Source organism: Plectropomus leopardus, chromosome 13, assembly GCF_008729295.1.
Source record: "Plectropomus leopardus isolate mb chromosome 13, YSFRI_Pleo_2.0, whole genome shotgun sequence".
NCBI lineage: Eukaryota > Metazoa > Chordata > Actinopteri > Perciformes > Serranidae > Plectropomus > Plectropomus leopardus.
The window spans coordinates 15255889-15270796 of record NC_056475.1 but is presented as its reverse complement, the minus strand read 5'-3'; the positions used below and the strand labels follow the sequence as shown (position 1 = coordinate 15270796).

At 37.4% G+C, this 14908-nt stretch overlaps 1 protein-coding gene across 1 annotated transcript; it reads right to left on the bottom strand.

The window, feature by feature from the left end:
* Positions 1–5639: 5639 nt before the first annotated feature.
* LOC121952600 (NEDD4 family-interacting protein 1-like) lies at positions 5640–14430 on the bottom strand. The gene is made up of 7 exons (XM_042499373.1): positions 14244–14430; positions 11747–11834; positions 10629–10759; positions 9173–9260; positions 8834–8958; positions 8461–8527; positions 5640–7078 (listed from the first exon to the last, which is right to left on the bottom strand). Exons 1-7 carry the CDS (start codon positions 14271–14273, stop codon positions 6975–6977), a joined length of 633 nt encoding a protein of 210 aa, XP_042355307.1. The 5' UTR covers positions 14274–14430; the 3' UTR covers positions 5640–6974.
* Positions 14431–14908: the final 478 nt, after the last annotated feature.

The window sequence follows — 14908 nt, the reverse complement described above, 5'->3', positions numbered from 1 at the left end:
CGTCACTATTTGTGTTTTTTTCTTCCAGTACATCCCAAACCACATTTCCCAGAACCTCCCTCCTTTTAACAGAATGGATCTTTTTAAAGTCAAATGTTTTATCTATCTTTGTCTCACCAAGGACGATAAACATGTTAGAAGTGATTTTTCCACCAGCCTTTCACTCGTTCCACTATCTGCCTTTCTGAGAAAACTCTGTCAGCTTTAGCTCTTATTAGCTCTAAACACTGGTGCTGTATACTAGGGGTGGGCGATATAGCCCTAAAATAATAGCACAACATTTAAGGGGTATTTTTGAAATAATGACATTCTTGGTGATATAAAAAAAATACTGAAAAATATAAACATTTTGTTATCAAGAACATAAAATTGCAACAAAATAAGTGTCAGTTTTTAACAGTTTGCCTTCAAATATTCAGTAAAACCTAAAAAAAAAAAAAAAAAATCTCTCATTTCTTCAGTTTGAAAAGAACAAAAGTAACTGGTAGCAAATTCGCTTGCAGCCATGCCTTTTGTCGTCATGTGTGTATGACATCATTATGTGAACAATTTGGACTATTGACATTATCGTGGACAACATGATACGGCACACCTCTATTGTATACTATTGTGTATTGTTTATTGCTGTATTGTTTCTCCTGCATTTATATAAACTGCAACTGTCAGTGATTTGGATTTGTTTGTTTTGTTTTTGTGCACACACTGCAAATCAATTTCTATTTGTGACAATAAAATCAATAAATCACAATAAATGACAATAAATCCTCACAAGTGACTACATGTAATCTTGGGTCACATAATGTGAATGTTCTCATTATGCATTGATTTTGCATTTCAAATTGGTGTCTCTAATTTTAGCTACAACATGTGTCACATATGTGAAAGGGCTTTTTTTCTTACCTTTATATAGCAGTTGTAGTTTCACCCCTCTCAGGTGGTCTATGTTGCCAATATTGAGCCCACCACTGGTAACTGATGAGGGAGATGTAAAAAAAAAAAGAGAGACAGAGAAAAGCATTAATGATTATACAACACGATTCTTATTCATATTTTTGACTAAAGTTAAATGAGTAGATGGATGAGTAGATGGATGGGCTATGTTTGCTTGAATGCAGGGAATAAAGAAGGACATCTTTATTCCCTGCATTCAAGCAAACATAGCCCAGAAATCATTAATGGTATCAAAAACACCTGTGCTTTTCCTTATTTGATAAGTCTGCTTTAAAAAAGAGGGTATTCTCACATAGCATCGGAGTTAGTAATTATATTAGGCCTACATCCAGGTCTCACAAGCAGTTTACTGAGGCTATTCAGTTGCTTATTAACCCTCCAAAGCCTGGGCAAACTGGCTTGATCTGTTTCCAAAACATGGGAAGAAGGCAATAAGCAGCAAGAAATTAGTACAAAAGTATCTGAAAATTAGCAACAACCAAAAAAAAATAAAGTTAAAAGAAGAAAAAGGAAAAAAAAAGAAAATTACCTGAAAAAAAAAATCACTTAAAAGTTTTTAATATATAATTATGGTAATTTCTCTGTGCATTTTATAAGAAATAATTTCTTAAAATAGTTTATTTTGTTGCAATTGGTGTTACATTTTGTGACAAGTAGCTCATTGCCTTTTTTTAACCATGTTTTGAAGGACATCAAACCTAATTGCTCAAGAGACATCTGAATGCAGCACAAGAAAAATGATTAAGATCCAGGTTTCAAATGGTTAAATTCTGCAGTGGAGTTGGGTAAATCATTGAGAACCATAAGAAGCAAGTGAGACAAAAAAGGTAAAAACATCCCATCCATGGCTCCCCATTACCATGCCTAATGTTACAATGAACTAATGTTAGTTACACAGACGACGTCATCCAAGTGGTAGCCAAAAACAACATGTTAGCTCGGAAGTGGGTCAACAGCTGATCGATCCATGGTCAACAGCTGATCGATCCATGGTCAACAGCAGTAAAACTGTTAGCTAAAGCTCCCTTAGCTGATGCTAACGCTAAATTAGCGCCGATTAAAACACATTTGAAGCCAGAGGAAAGACATGACAGTGATGCTACATAACTTGCTGACATACAATATACTTGCCTTATGTTTAAAGTGCATCGAGAGCTTAAAACTCACCTGAAATAAAAACGCGAATGCTTTTAGTCTTGTTTGGAAAACGGGTTACTGGCGTCCATTAGCAAGGCCTCCAGAAAAAACACTCATCCCTGCAGCCATTTTTACCCAGCGGTCACTCGCGGTATTGCAGCGGAAAAAAAGAAAAAAATCCCCTGCGGCCCAAAAAACATTTTCCCCATAGACCACCATTGTAAAAGACACGTCGGTAAAACTGTTGACAGGACACCTCGAATTGCAAATAAGGTCAATTATGAAACTTTCCATTATATTCTTTTAATCCATGGAGCTCCTCGAGCTCAGAAAGAAACATTTAAAAATCTGTGACGTCATCACAATGTAACGTCAATGAGCCTAGTGGGAACCCTACTGCGTGTTCAGTGGGCCGCATACAGTGGTGTAACGTAACGAAGTAATGATACTTTGTTACAGTGATAATACTTTGTTACAGTAGTACTTAAGTATTTTGGGGAGCATCTGTATTTTACTTGAGTTATTATATTTTTCTGTCAACTTTTACTTGTACTCCACTGTATTTCCAAAATAAAATGATGCTTTGACTCCAGTACATTTCCCCCATGCATTTAAGAACTTAGAAAATGATTCTGGCCAAACTTCTATTTTCCACCTGTTTCACAGATGAAAACAAAATAAAGGGAAAGGGAAAAAATATTTCAGCAAAACAAGTTTTTTTTAACACACAGAGGAGACAACAATGTAGATCAGACTCAGAAAATAAATAACCAGATTTTTTATTACTTGCCTCTCAGGGCTCCCTTAAACATCACAAATATAATGCGCAATTTATTTTCTGCAGTTTAAGAAAAAGAGTTTTACATTAGTATCTATCTGGTGACATAGTCATGAAAACACAACTAAACAAACTTTAGTAGCGTTTACAGCTAAGTATCCCTATTGTTTTGGACACAACTTTTTGTCCTAAACATATCGTATCACTTTATCAACAGATGTAAATTAAACTAATACTTGCACAAAAAGTCTGCTTAACAGAAGCCAGACAAGTAAAGCATAGGAAAGATGGCCCACTCCCAGGCTCTCTGTAAATCAAAAAGTCTCCTCTTATCTTTTGATAGCTAAAACATGCAAGCAGCGCAGGCACTTGGCTAGCACACATAATTCCCATCAATTACTCCAAGAAATACTTCCGTCTCTGTAAATCGAGGGCAGCTGACAAGACACAGACAGCTCTTGGCACAATGGAGTTATTTTATGAATGACATCTGGATAACGAGAACACCTGGACTGGGTGACCCTGCTGGAGCAGAGGAGGAATGACGTTACAGAGGGAGTCAAGTGGACTGGGGCTGGATCTGCGTAAGATGTGGATGATAAGGAATTTTGTTGTTTGTGTGTTTTGCCAGGATTTACAGCTGAAACACTGTCAGCAATTAAAACCGTCCGCACCTGGGAAAATGAAGTTTGTTTATCCAAGGTCATCTGGTGACGAGGTGGTTCACTTGAGCGGTGTTGATGGTCTGTAATATGACCTTTGCCCTATTTGTATTTTCCTTTCTCTTAGTTTTTCAAGCTAGATCTAATAAATGAGCAAAAAAAATCTTCTTAAATACTCAAGTTATTCGTTTTCTAAAACTGAGACAATTCATTTTCAGAGTTGAGTAAACATCTGTAATTTCTGACCAACAGCTGTTTCTGTTTTCCCAAAGTGCACTGTGCAAAAGAATAAATGACTTCTGAGAATCTGATTTAAAGAACGTAGGCTGCCAGTGGTGCAGCAAGAAAACAACAGCAAATCTATAGTTTATAGGGAAGTTAATTAAATATGTCAAAAGCTGCCTTTTACTTTGTGGTAAAATTTGTCAAATTCAGAGTTTCTTGTCAAATCTCACTTACAGTACTACTCTTAAAAAAGTTTGGATCACACAGAATGAGCTTACAGTGGTGGATGAAGTACCTGAAAGCTTTACTTGAATAAAAGTACAAATATCTTATGAACAAATGACTTTGGTAGATGTTAAAGTACCCCATTAAAGTATTACTTGAGTAAAAATCTTAAAGTATCTTGTATTTAGGTATCCCATGATCTAACTTAAAAGCTACCACTCATTTGCCAATTCTTCTAATTATAGTAATGAAGTTACTAAAATGCGTAGGTCACAGAAATATATACATTATGGAGTAAAACTGGAGTTAAATACTTTACTCCAATACATATATCGACATGTAGTGGAGTAATATTGTATATTTCATTTAGGAAATGTAGCAGAATAAAACTGAAAGTTGCCTTAAATATAAAAACTCAAGTAAAGTACTGATACTCCCCAAATATACTTAAGCACTGGATCAAGTATTATTACTTTGTAACATTACATCATATTTTCAGTATTCAAGTGGACGTATGCAAGCATGAAAATCTGGTTTGCTTGACTTCTGTGCTCATGCTCTTGGGAATGCTTTAATCACATGCTGTAAAATAATCATTTTCAGTGAATTGTCAAATCTCACTTACAGTACTTCTCTTAAAAAAGTTTGGATCACACAGAAGTGCCCCCCCCCCCCGGCGCCCCGTAAAAAGATGACCTGAATGGAGCTAAATGTCATGTCAACTGAGCATCACTAGAGGCCAATATCCAGACATGATGATGTGACACTGCATGACAGTAAAAGTTTCCAGTGAAACCAAAGATATGTTTCAGTTGGTGTGACATGTCTTCCAGGTGGGATGACCTTCACTTCCTGTTCCAGCTGCAACGAAAAACACTGCTGACATGTATAATTAGCCGCCACCAGTAAATCATCGTGATTCTTGCACACGCTCACACATACACATCTCCTGTGTGTTAAATTTAGCATGGCTAAAAGTACGTCTCATGTCAGTAACTGAATATCGTGGTCAGCTCAGCTTCCGGATCTCCAACTTTTTAAAGCTCCCACATGCTGGCCACACTATAAAATGTCTAACATGAAAGACTGTGTTTTTATTTAGGTCCAGTAAGGTCACCTGGGTGAAGTTAAGTTCACGTTTAACTTAATCAAGTCTATAACAAACCAACTAATTAAGGTTTTTTTGTAGTACCTCAGCTGAAAATCTCAAATGATCCTGGAGGGCAGAAAATAAAGCGTCTTTGATAGTCTGTTTCTTACTTTAAAATGTTGCTAAAGGGAAGAGACACCCGAGCTTCCTCCAGTGTTCCCATACATTCTCATAGATGAAAATTTCTTCTTTTTTTGCTCTTACATCATAGTAAACAAAATGTTGTCACACAGCCACATATATTACCTGACAACTTCAGAAAATAAATGTACTTTTATGTTACATTATGTGGATGGTTATCCACAGAAAATTACTTTAACATTTTCATTAGACACATCAACATTCCATGATTTCTCCAAAACTTTAAATGTTTTAGTAATTCCATGACTTTTCCAGGCCTGGAAAATGTGACTGTGAAATGCAGTGATATTTCCAAGATTTCCATGAGTGTGGGTACCCTGTTTCTCTTAAGCAGCCCAGAATGCAACAGCATGGAACGACTAGACTGAAATGTTTGCATGTAAATGTTTAATAAAATCCAGCAGTGACAGGAAAAGCTCCTCATTTTATTTAATTTTAACAAACTTAATTTCAATTTTGGTGAGCCGGCTGAGAGGCAGTAGTATCCTGCAACCTAAACATCTAACTAAAAAGGCTGTTATGTCATGTGATTTTTGTTTTTTCTGAAAGCTTATGACCATCTGATAAAAAGCTCAACACAAAAAGTGACCTTTTCCAGTTTAATTCCAAACATTTTCCAAACCATACTTAAAATTCATCTGAAAAATAATCATTCCACTTCCACTACAATGAGGGTAAACATAAAAAGAATGACTCTTAATTAATAATTGTTATGTCAAAGACAGAGAAAAAATCTCTGCTCTGTAATAATATATTCCTTGTTCTGCATAGGGCAGTTTCCAAATCACATCTGGCAAAATGATTTGTTTTCCCTCATTAGAAACCAATAATTGGGTGCCAGTGACTAAGATAGGGTGTGGGAATCATTTAACAGGAAACCTTCTATTCGCACATCTGTATCCAGTGACAGACTATCAGCATATTCCATCCACATCACCATGTCCTTAAGCAGGACAGTGATCAAGAAGCTCCGCTGACATACATGTATTATATATAAGGAAACAACACTCCTGATTACAGTTTGTGTAAGCATGAACACTTTCTAAATACATGAGGAAAAATGCTCTAGGGGAAACCCGGCCCCTGCTCTTTTATATATATATTTATGGTCCTCAACATTTTAAGCCCCTGAACCAAAGATCTGATTTTCCCTTTCAGTCTTGTTTTACCTGAATTATACACAATTTCACAAGAGACAAAAAGCATTGGTCAAAAGGGTTAAAAGCACATTAAATTAGTACTTGAAATATATTATTTTACACTGCATAAATCAACCCATAACCCCAAAATTACCCACTGACCCCTGGTCTGAAAACCACCTTTGTACACAAATCATCTGACAGAAGACTGGTGAAAAAAATAACACAAACAAGACCGCCCCCTGGTGGCTACACAGGAGAACAGTGCATGCTGCTGCTACCCACCGACAGACAGTAAAACAGTAAATAAGGCATTCATTTAAACGTCACACACTTCATAATTGCAATTAGCACTTAACAGTTCACCACTAACAACTGAAGGGTTTAACAGGTTTCTCAGCATTCACTATTTTACACCAAGAGGGGACAATAATAGACGTATTGTCCGAATCATGTCAAGCAGAGGAAAGAAATGTTCTTTTCTCCTGTTTTGATTGGATAAAGCCAGACAGTATGTTTTAATGAAAATGCAGGGGAATGATGATGGAAACTGATGGATTGTGAGCTCAGTAGATGAAGAGGACTCGGGTGCGGGGCAGGGTGGAGAAGGTGTCAGCCATCTTGCGGATTCTGGCGTAGTTGATGAATCCTCTGAGGAAGAGCAAAAAGCCTGAAGAGCAAAACAAAAAGGAGACAGTGAGACGCAACTAGAAATACTATATGAAACAACATTATAACTCCATGTTAGGACTTGGTAGCAGTTATAAATGTGACTTAGTCCTCTGACAGGGTTTTAAGGTTGACCCTAAAAAAAATATGGCAAAAACCAACAGATAAAACTGCACTTACTAGTAAGGTAGCACAAGATAAAAGTACCAACACAAACGTTAACTTAAAATAATTCAAACTGATAATATAAACCTAAAGTGCAGTTTACCTGTATTAAAGGGATAGTTCTGATCTTTTGTGAAGGACTTATGCATTTATAATAAGTGTATTACACAGAGTAGATGTCTGTCATCAAGCCCCCAGCTCAAAGAAGTGGCAGGAGTGCCGACACAGATGCTAAGAAATATACTGCTGTGGATACGGACATATTTTAGCCACCTAAAAAAGCCCAACCCCCCAAAAAAGAAAAGAAAAATCAATAACATTTTAAGTGTATGCTATATTGAGAGTATTTTCTCTACTTCACCTCTCCGTCAGACAGCCTGTTCCCACAAAGAAGCTGTTAACAGCTTCAGTTCTCCATCTATCTCTTGTCAAAGCCACCAGATTCCACTGAGAAAAACAGCAACAAACTTAACGGATGAAGGCGGTTGCAGACCAACAGCTCCTGTGTTCAGTGGTGTTAAATCACAGTTTTTCTCAATGTAGTCCGGCTTTGAAGAGAGTGGCATAACAGCTTCATTTTCCCACTGGAACTCACTGTCTGACAGGAAGGTAAAGCAGTGGAAATATCCTCCATAGAGCGGACACTTAAACTGGTACTTTGTTTTTTTAGGTAAAACTCTTTTAAGGTGGCTAAAATACATTTCGTTGCTGATACCCCTCCACAGCAGCTTAGCTTCTGCGTCAGACTCCAGCCTGCTTCTCCAAATTGTGGAGACCTACTGTATGTAATACAATGGTTATGGAAAAATACCTCATTAACTGCACTTTAATAGATCCTAACTATCACTTTCATTGATTTTTAAGGCCACTTGGGAGAAAGCTGTTAACCAGCTGTTAACACAGTAACATATTATCACTCTATAAATTTCATAAGGCACAGGGGTCGTGCAGGTCCTTAAATGTCTTGAAAGGCATAGATTTCATTAATATAAAAATGAGACCTTAATTGGTATTAGGTAATATCTGGCTATCTGCTTTTTCTTGTAATAAAGGGATAATTAAAGTTAACTATCTTGTTATAACAAATCTGTAACATATTTACAGTAAGTGACACCTCAGCAATTATGTAACACAGATCCAGAGAGTAGAAATGTGTCAAAAGCAGCATAAAAGCCTTTTCCTATTTGAATCATTTAAACTCAGAGGTTGGCTACTTACCCAACACCAGGAACACCCACCACAGCCAGTACTGTCCATCAAAGTAACCAGGGAAGTATGTGGAGAACTAGAAACCCAACAGAACAACAGAAATGACCAGTTAGAATAAATCTGACCTGCAACAGTTTCACTCAAATGAGTCCCGTATTTTAAAAACTGAATGAAGACAGCAGCAAGCTTTTCCAGAGATCTTTGAGGTGCAGCGCCAACATACCAACCACTACAGACACAGCATAAAAACACCAGAGTGATTTTCTGGAATTAAGTTATCAAAAAAATATACCACAGTGGTGTTTGGGTCTTTTGAAATGTTTGTGACTGTATAAAACTTTATTTTATATATTTGTATGTGTGCGTGGGCTCCATGTCGTACCCTGACTATGAGGATCCATTTGATTAGGGAAAGGCCGAAGCCTGAGATGGCCCCGTAGCGTCCGGCTGCTGAGGTGGTCAGACAGAAAGACAGGAAGAAACCGATCCAGTTGAACAGGAATGCCACTGAACAAAGAATGGAAGCAAAAGAGAGTGAAAATGTTAGGCATCCGATTAAAAAAACATTGAGGGCAGGAAATCTAATTTCACTCATTTGTATCTTAAAGAAAATATGTCACTTCAGCACAAATCCAGGTAGAGAAGAGCTGAAGTGAAGATGAAAGACAATGGCTAAAGAGAAAAGAGATACATAGTATGAAGAGTAAATTGGGTAACTGACTGAAAAAAGTGAGCATGAAGATGCCGTCGTTTCCTATCCTCAGCTGATCAGCATCTTCAAAGTCGTCTCTGGTCACAAAGTCTTCATCCTGCCATAGGATAAGCGACAGAAGAGCAAAAAATAAAAACAGAAATAAGTAATTATTTAAGCACTCAAATCATTTACCAATAGCCAGGTAGCAGCAGAGCTTTCCAGGGCTTTTTTACTTATTTGACAGTATGTCCAATAGTCTACAAAACAATCAATTTGATGAAGCTTGTTTTATTTCAACCAATTCACAAATACATACTTAAATTTCTACTTTACAGCGTGGTCACTAAGATCAAAGTGAATTGTGATGAAGCACGGGCAAGCACCTGCTGGTGGTAACCAAGCTTTGCTCATAACAGAGACTAAAAAAACAACACAAACAACCAACAGACCAATGGAACCATCACAACACAGCACGCCCATTTAATTACTATTATTTATCTCAAAGGTCTGAAGTCAGTTAATATGGGAGAACCAGGAGATGTTGCATAACTATCAGCTAAGCATGAGCTAGCACTCTAAACACACAAACAACAAGAAGGGTGGGATAGCGGGATACATAAACAGTGTAGGCACATCTACGTTCTCACAACCAAAACACTTCCTCTCTCATCATACACACTCCTCCCAGTTACCTCCAGTGAACTGCGAATTACATCGTCAAAAGTCTCCAGGCGTTCCCTGTGCTGAGGCTGCTGCTGAGCGCACGGCAGTGTGTGACAGAGAAACACAACACCAGCAAATCAAACAGGGTGGCCCCACATGCAGTATTGTGCAGTGACCACCAGAGATCACAGATGAGCTGTCATTTTTCACTTGATAGAAATTTCGGCCAGAAACAGTAGTTTCAAGTATGAGTGAATTTCTGATTTAAAAGACAGAGAAACTCAGAGACGGCTTCCTTGACAATCCTGTGCATAGGAGGTTATTTACTGTGGTGTCCATCGCAAATAGTCCCTCGGGAATTAAATGCAAGTTAATAAGCTTCCTGCTGAGGGTGAGGTGTGCTTTGCCCTTTGCCCAATATTTACTCAAATTTTGGGAGAATGAACTCATGCGCAAAGTGCACAGAGGGTAGTTCAGGGGGGCTGAGAGATTAAAGCATTTACAGCAGAAAATGCTATCACAGCACAGATTGTGATTATTATATGGAAACAATATTACAGAATGTCCTTTGATAAATATTTTAAATGAGTGTTTTTCGTAGTTTTCGTGAATCTGAATGTTGGCAGCGGGTCATATAGGAAAGACAGAGACACACAGATAGTCAAAATAAAAAAAAACCTTTCCACTGCAGAGTGCTTAACACTTCCTGCCCTGCAGACAACACAGGAAGTGTTTGAACACAGGCTTGTGAGTGTGTGTGCGTGTGTGTGCAAAGTGAATGTGACCACAGGCAAAATGCAACAAATTGTGAGATACTCACTCTTCCAGTTACCAGGGGAACAGCAGTCTCAGCCTTGGTTCTTTCTGCTTCATCATAGGAAGGTAGCGTGGTCGCTACATTGTATGATGGAGGCTTAGGGAAAGCCCCGTCTTCCTTGTAGTCAAGGTAGGCTGAAGAGGAAAAAGCATAGTTTCAAACACAACCCCAGAAATGTTACTAATATAAATGTGTATTCCATATTGGCAGACAGCTGGCTGGTAACGACATTGCATATTTACCGTCACTGCCAAGACTAAAGCCACAATTTAATATGTGTTGTTGCTATTACGCTTAGTCACTGAAAGAAGCTCTGAAAATGGAAACAGGCTCGAAACTTGAACATGATGTATGAGCTAGAGTTTCCTACTTATCTCCAATGACAGCAAACTGACTTTTTCAGTTGCAATAAAATATGCTGCTTAAGACAAATCTCTATTGTGGAAGATTTTGCTCATTGAGGAAATGTTTGGCTGCCCTTATAGTGTTAACATAACTCAGAAAGTATGGTTAAAAACACGTCTGACGGTTCTGTAAGATGGTTGAATATGTATGAGTCAAGTATTATAAATAACTAGAAGGCTTGCTGAAAGCAACCGGATTTCACATCAATTTTAAGAGGCGTATTCTCCCCATTTATTCTTATATTATCAGTGCTTAAAAGCCTGTCAGCTTGTGAAAAACAAAATGTGGCAAATTTAGAAGGCTAAGGCTGTTATTTAAATGTTCAATACATTTATATAATCAACATTTAGGTAAGTACAACTATCAGATCAGACTCAGTATCAGCAAATACCCAAAATAAAAGGTGACACAAGACTGGGAACAAAAAAAGTTGATCAGAACATAAATGTTGCATTTACCTATCCTTTTTGTGTGTGTTGTTGGGTTGTTTTTCCTGTTTGGAGCTGCAAACTTTATACTGCAGTTATAAAGATATCAGTATTTATACCCAATAAGATGCCTTGGCTGTTTTTGTTAAATAGTCCATAGATATTTATTATTCACTGGCTCAAGAAATCTTATATTGTCTATTATGTCTGTGCAGACCAACACAAATATGACTCCCCAAAGTGCCACCATTGAAACCAGGGAAACATCTGGATGAGTCGCAGTTTTACCAGCATTGTCCACTGCGATGCTGCTGTATGGGGGAGGAGCATCAGCTGCTACCTGCGGACTCTCCTCTGGGTCCTCTTCATTGGGCAGCTATGGGGGGGAGATAAACCACATCCTGCTTTATTTAAGGCCACAATGTACTTGTGTCAGCATGAGCTGTTCTCTATTTCAGACAGATGCTTTACGGTAAAGAAGCTTCACATTTCCCGTGTAGTGTTAAATTGTTATCTCAATACCATGGACTACTTAAAAGAACTCACAAACTAGACATTAATAAAATGACCAGAGGTGAATGGACACTGGGCCCACATCTAAAAGTTTTTAAGCACGTCTGAACATTATAAAGGCGGAAGGAGCACCTACCACCACGGGAGAACATGTTTCTTATTTTGCCTTATTCCTCTTTGTCTCATGGAAAGAAGGAAACACATGACCGACCAGTCTCTGTCACTCCTTACCCCTGATTCAGCTTAACAACATTTGAAAAACTAAGCCAAGTGGATCAATTGATACTAGTATCAACTTACAGAAAATACCACTGAAGTGGTGCTGACTAGGCCTGCAACAATTTGCAGTAGGGCTTTTTTTTCACTCCTTAAAGTGTCCTTGTAAGGGAAAATTATAAGAATTGAGCGATATCGTAAATATAATGAAACCGTGACATTTTCTGAAACAGTAACTGTACAGTGAAAACAAATGCAACCCTATTTAGCAGAGGAATAAATTACAGGTTAACAACACCTCAGCTTTCCCTTAGGTGTAAGTGACATTTTATTTTACAGGTCCCGCAGTTTCATAGAATTTCTCAAAAAGGAACCCTATAAATATATATGAATAAATTACAGGGAAAACGGGGGCAGTGGTAACCTGTAACTGGCAACTGGAGCATTTCCAAATAACTAGGTTAATTCAAGTGAATCTCTGCCAGTAAGATTATGAATATACACATTATGAAATTCATCTACACATCTGGTTCAACATACATGGAGGAACAATAATATTTTCCATCCAAATAAAAAATTAATGATGAATATCTATTTAGGTTAAAATGGAGCACTTATTTGAAGAGAAATTTCCCTGGAAAATAACAACTGTATGTAAACATTATTATCTAAACTTTTTAAGTTAAAATCATTGACTTAGCTCATATTTTTGAGTATCTCATCATTATTCATTCTTATGGTCCAATATGACTTTTTCCTGATCATTTTTACTTTTATCTCGTGATTTTCAGTTAGGATCTTGCTTTTTCTACTTACCTAATCATTTTGAGTTTTTATCTCATGTTGAGTTATCTCAGAATTTTTTTACTTAGTATGTTATATTATTTTACTTATTTCATTATTAATCTTTCAGTTGTCTCATATTTCTAACTTAGTATGTCTCATTTATTAATTATTACCTCATAATTTTGACATTTTATCTGATAATTTTGACTTCATTAGTCAAAGTCTTTAAGTTATCTTATGATTTTGAACTAGTATCCCACATTTTTTACACATTAAATTAAATAACTTACTCTTTAACTAATTATTTATCTCATTTTCAACATTTTATTTAATAAAGTTAACTTAATTAAGTCAAAATCCTCTAGTTATCACATCATTTTGACTCGGTATGTCTTATTTTATTCCTTATTAAATTAATTAATGTTGACTTCATAAGTGTTTGAGATATCACACAATTTGACTTAGTATCTCATATTTTTACTAATAATCTTATTTTTTTTATTTTTCATTTGATAAGGTAACAACTGCTTATAAACTCAACATACCAAATTCAAGTAACTGTCTTTTTTCAACCTTTCTCGCACTCCTCCTCTTTTATAAATAACTACCAAAGCAAATAGTTCATCTTTAGGCACATTTGTCGTCATCCACAGAAAATAATTGGTTTCCTAATAGAGCACATTAATGAGCACTGCCATCAACCACATGAGAAGACTGACAGTAGGCACAGTCTGCCCTCCCAGCACCTTGCTAAGTAGGTTAGCCGGCGGACTTTGCGGGTAGCGTTAAACTAGATGGCCAGCGCACACACCCACTTACTGTGGATCATGTGCCAACCAAACATTAACGTTAGCATACACAAAGGGGCGTCGAGAAGTGTTAAATGTGCCACACCACAGGGCTAACTAGCTAGCATACAGGTCGCTGACAAAGCTTTCAACTAATTAAAGACAAAACGCCCGAACAGGCATTTAAGTTTACGTTCATGTAGCACCATCTTTCGCTTTCACGCTAACAAGGAAACGCTAGCGTCGCGTTAGTAAAGCTAACGTGCCAGCTCCCCCCCCGATGAAAATAATGAAATTAATCGCAACAAAATTGACCTAATTAATGACAATAAAATATTTGAAGAGGAAACCGTCACTTTGAGTAAGGTGACACCACCGACACACCTGAGAGAGAAGTCAGTCAGCGTCTCAGCGTTAGACGTTAACGCGTGTTGTTAAATCTTTAACGTGTTAGCCGTTGGTAACCGTTAGTGTTCACATACCTGCTGATATCTGCCGCTCGGTTCCGCCATCCCGCTTTGAACGGCTGGGAGTCAACAACAGGGAGAGGGACACGCCGCCGAGGCAAACCACCGAAATAGAAATTATATAACTGTACAAACTGTAAACTCAATCCTCGGCACAATGAAAACCTGTTTCTGCCTCAACTGCTCAGCCCCCACACTGCTGTCAAGCTGAAGGCTTGTTAGCATATAAACTAGCCAAGGTTTCCGGTTGGCGTTTGTAAATAAAGTTCAGATTGAGAACCATAGATCTCATTGTAGCAAATGTATAAAGCTATTTCAATGAAGTGATAGGTTGCAAATCAGTACTAGCTAATCTGCTTATTCAGTAATTTCTTTTTCACGAGGAAAAGGAACGTTTTTAGTTTATAAAAACACAATTCCGGTGCGTTTGTTTTGAAATCTAACCTGAGTAGTTTCCTTTTCATTTTTGTGAACTTGACGCAACTTGACGCATCTCGCTCTCAAATCGATTGACGTCATTGGCCACAACAAACCCTCTACCGCCCCCATTTGGTGGAAAATAAAACAACCATTAGAGGAAGAGAATAAAGAGAATAAAGTCAATTTACTGTAAAATTACAAAATACTCGGATATGATTTCAGCATGTGCAGGATGATGATACATAAAATAAAACACAGTT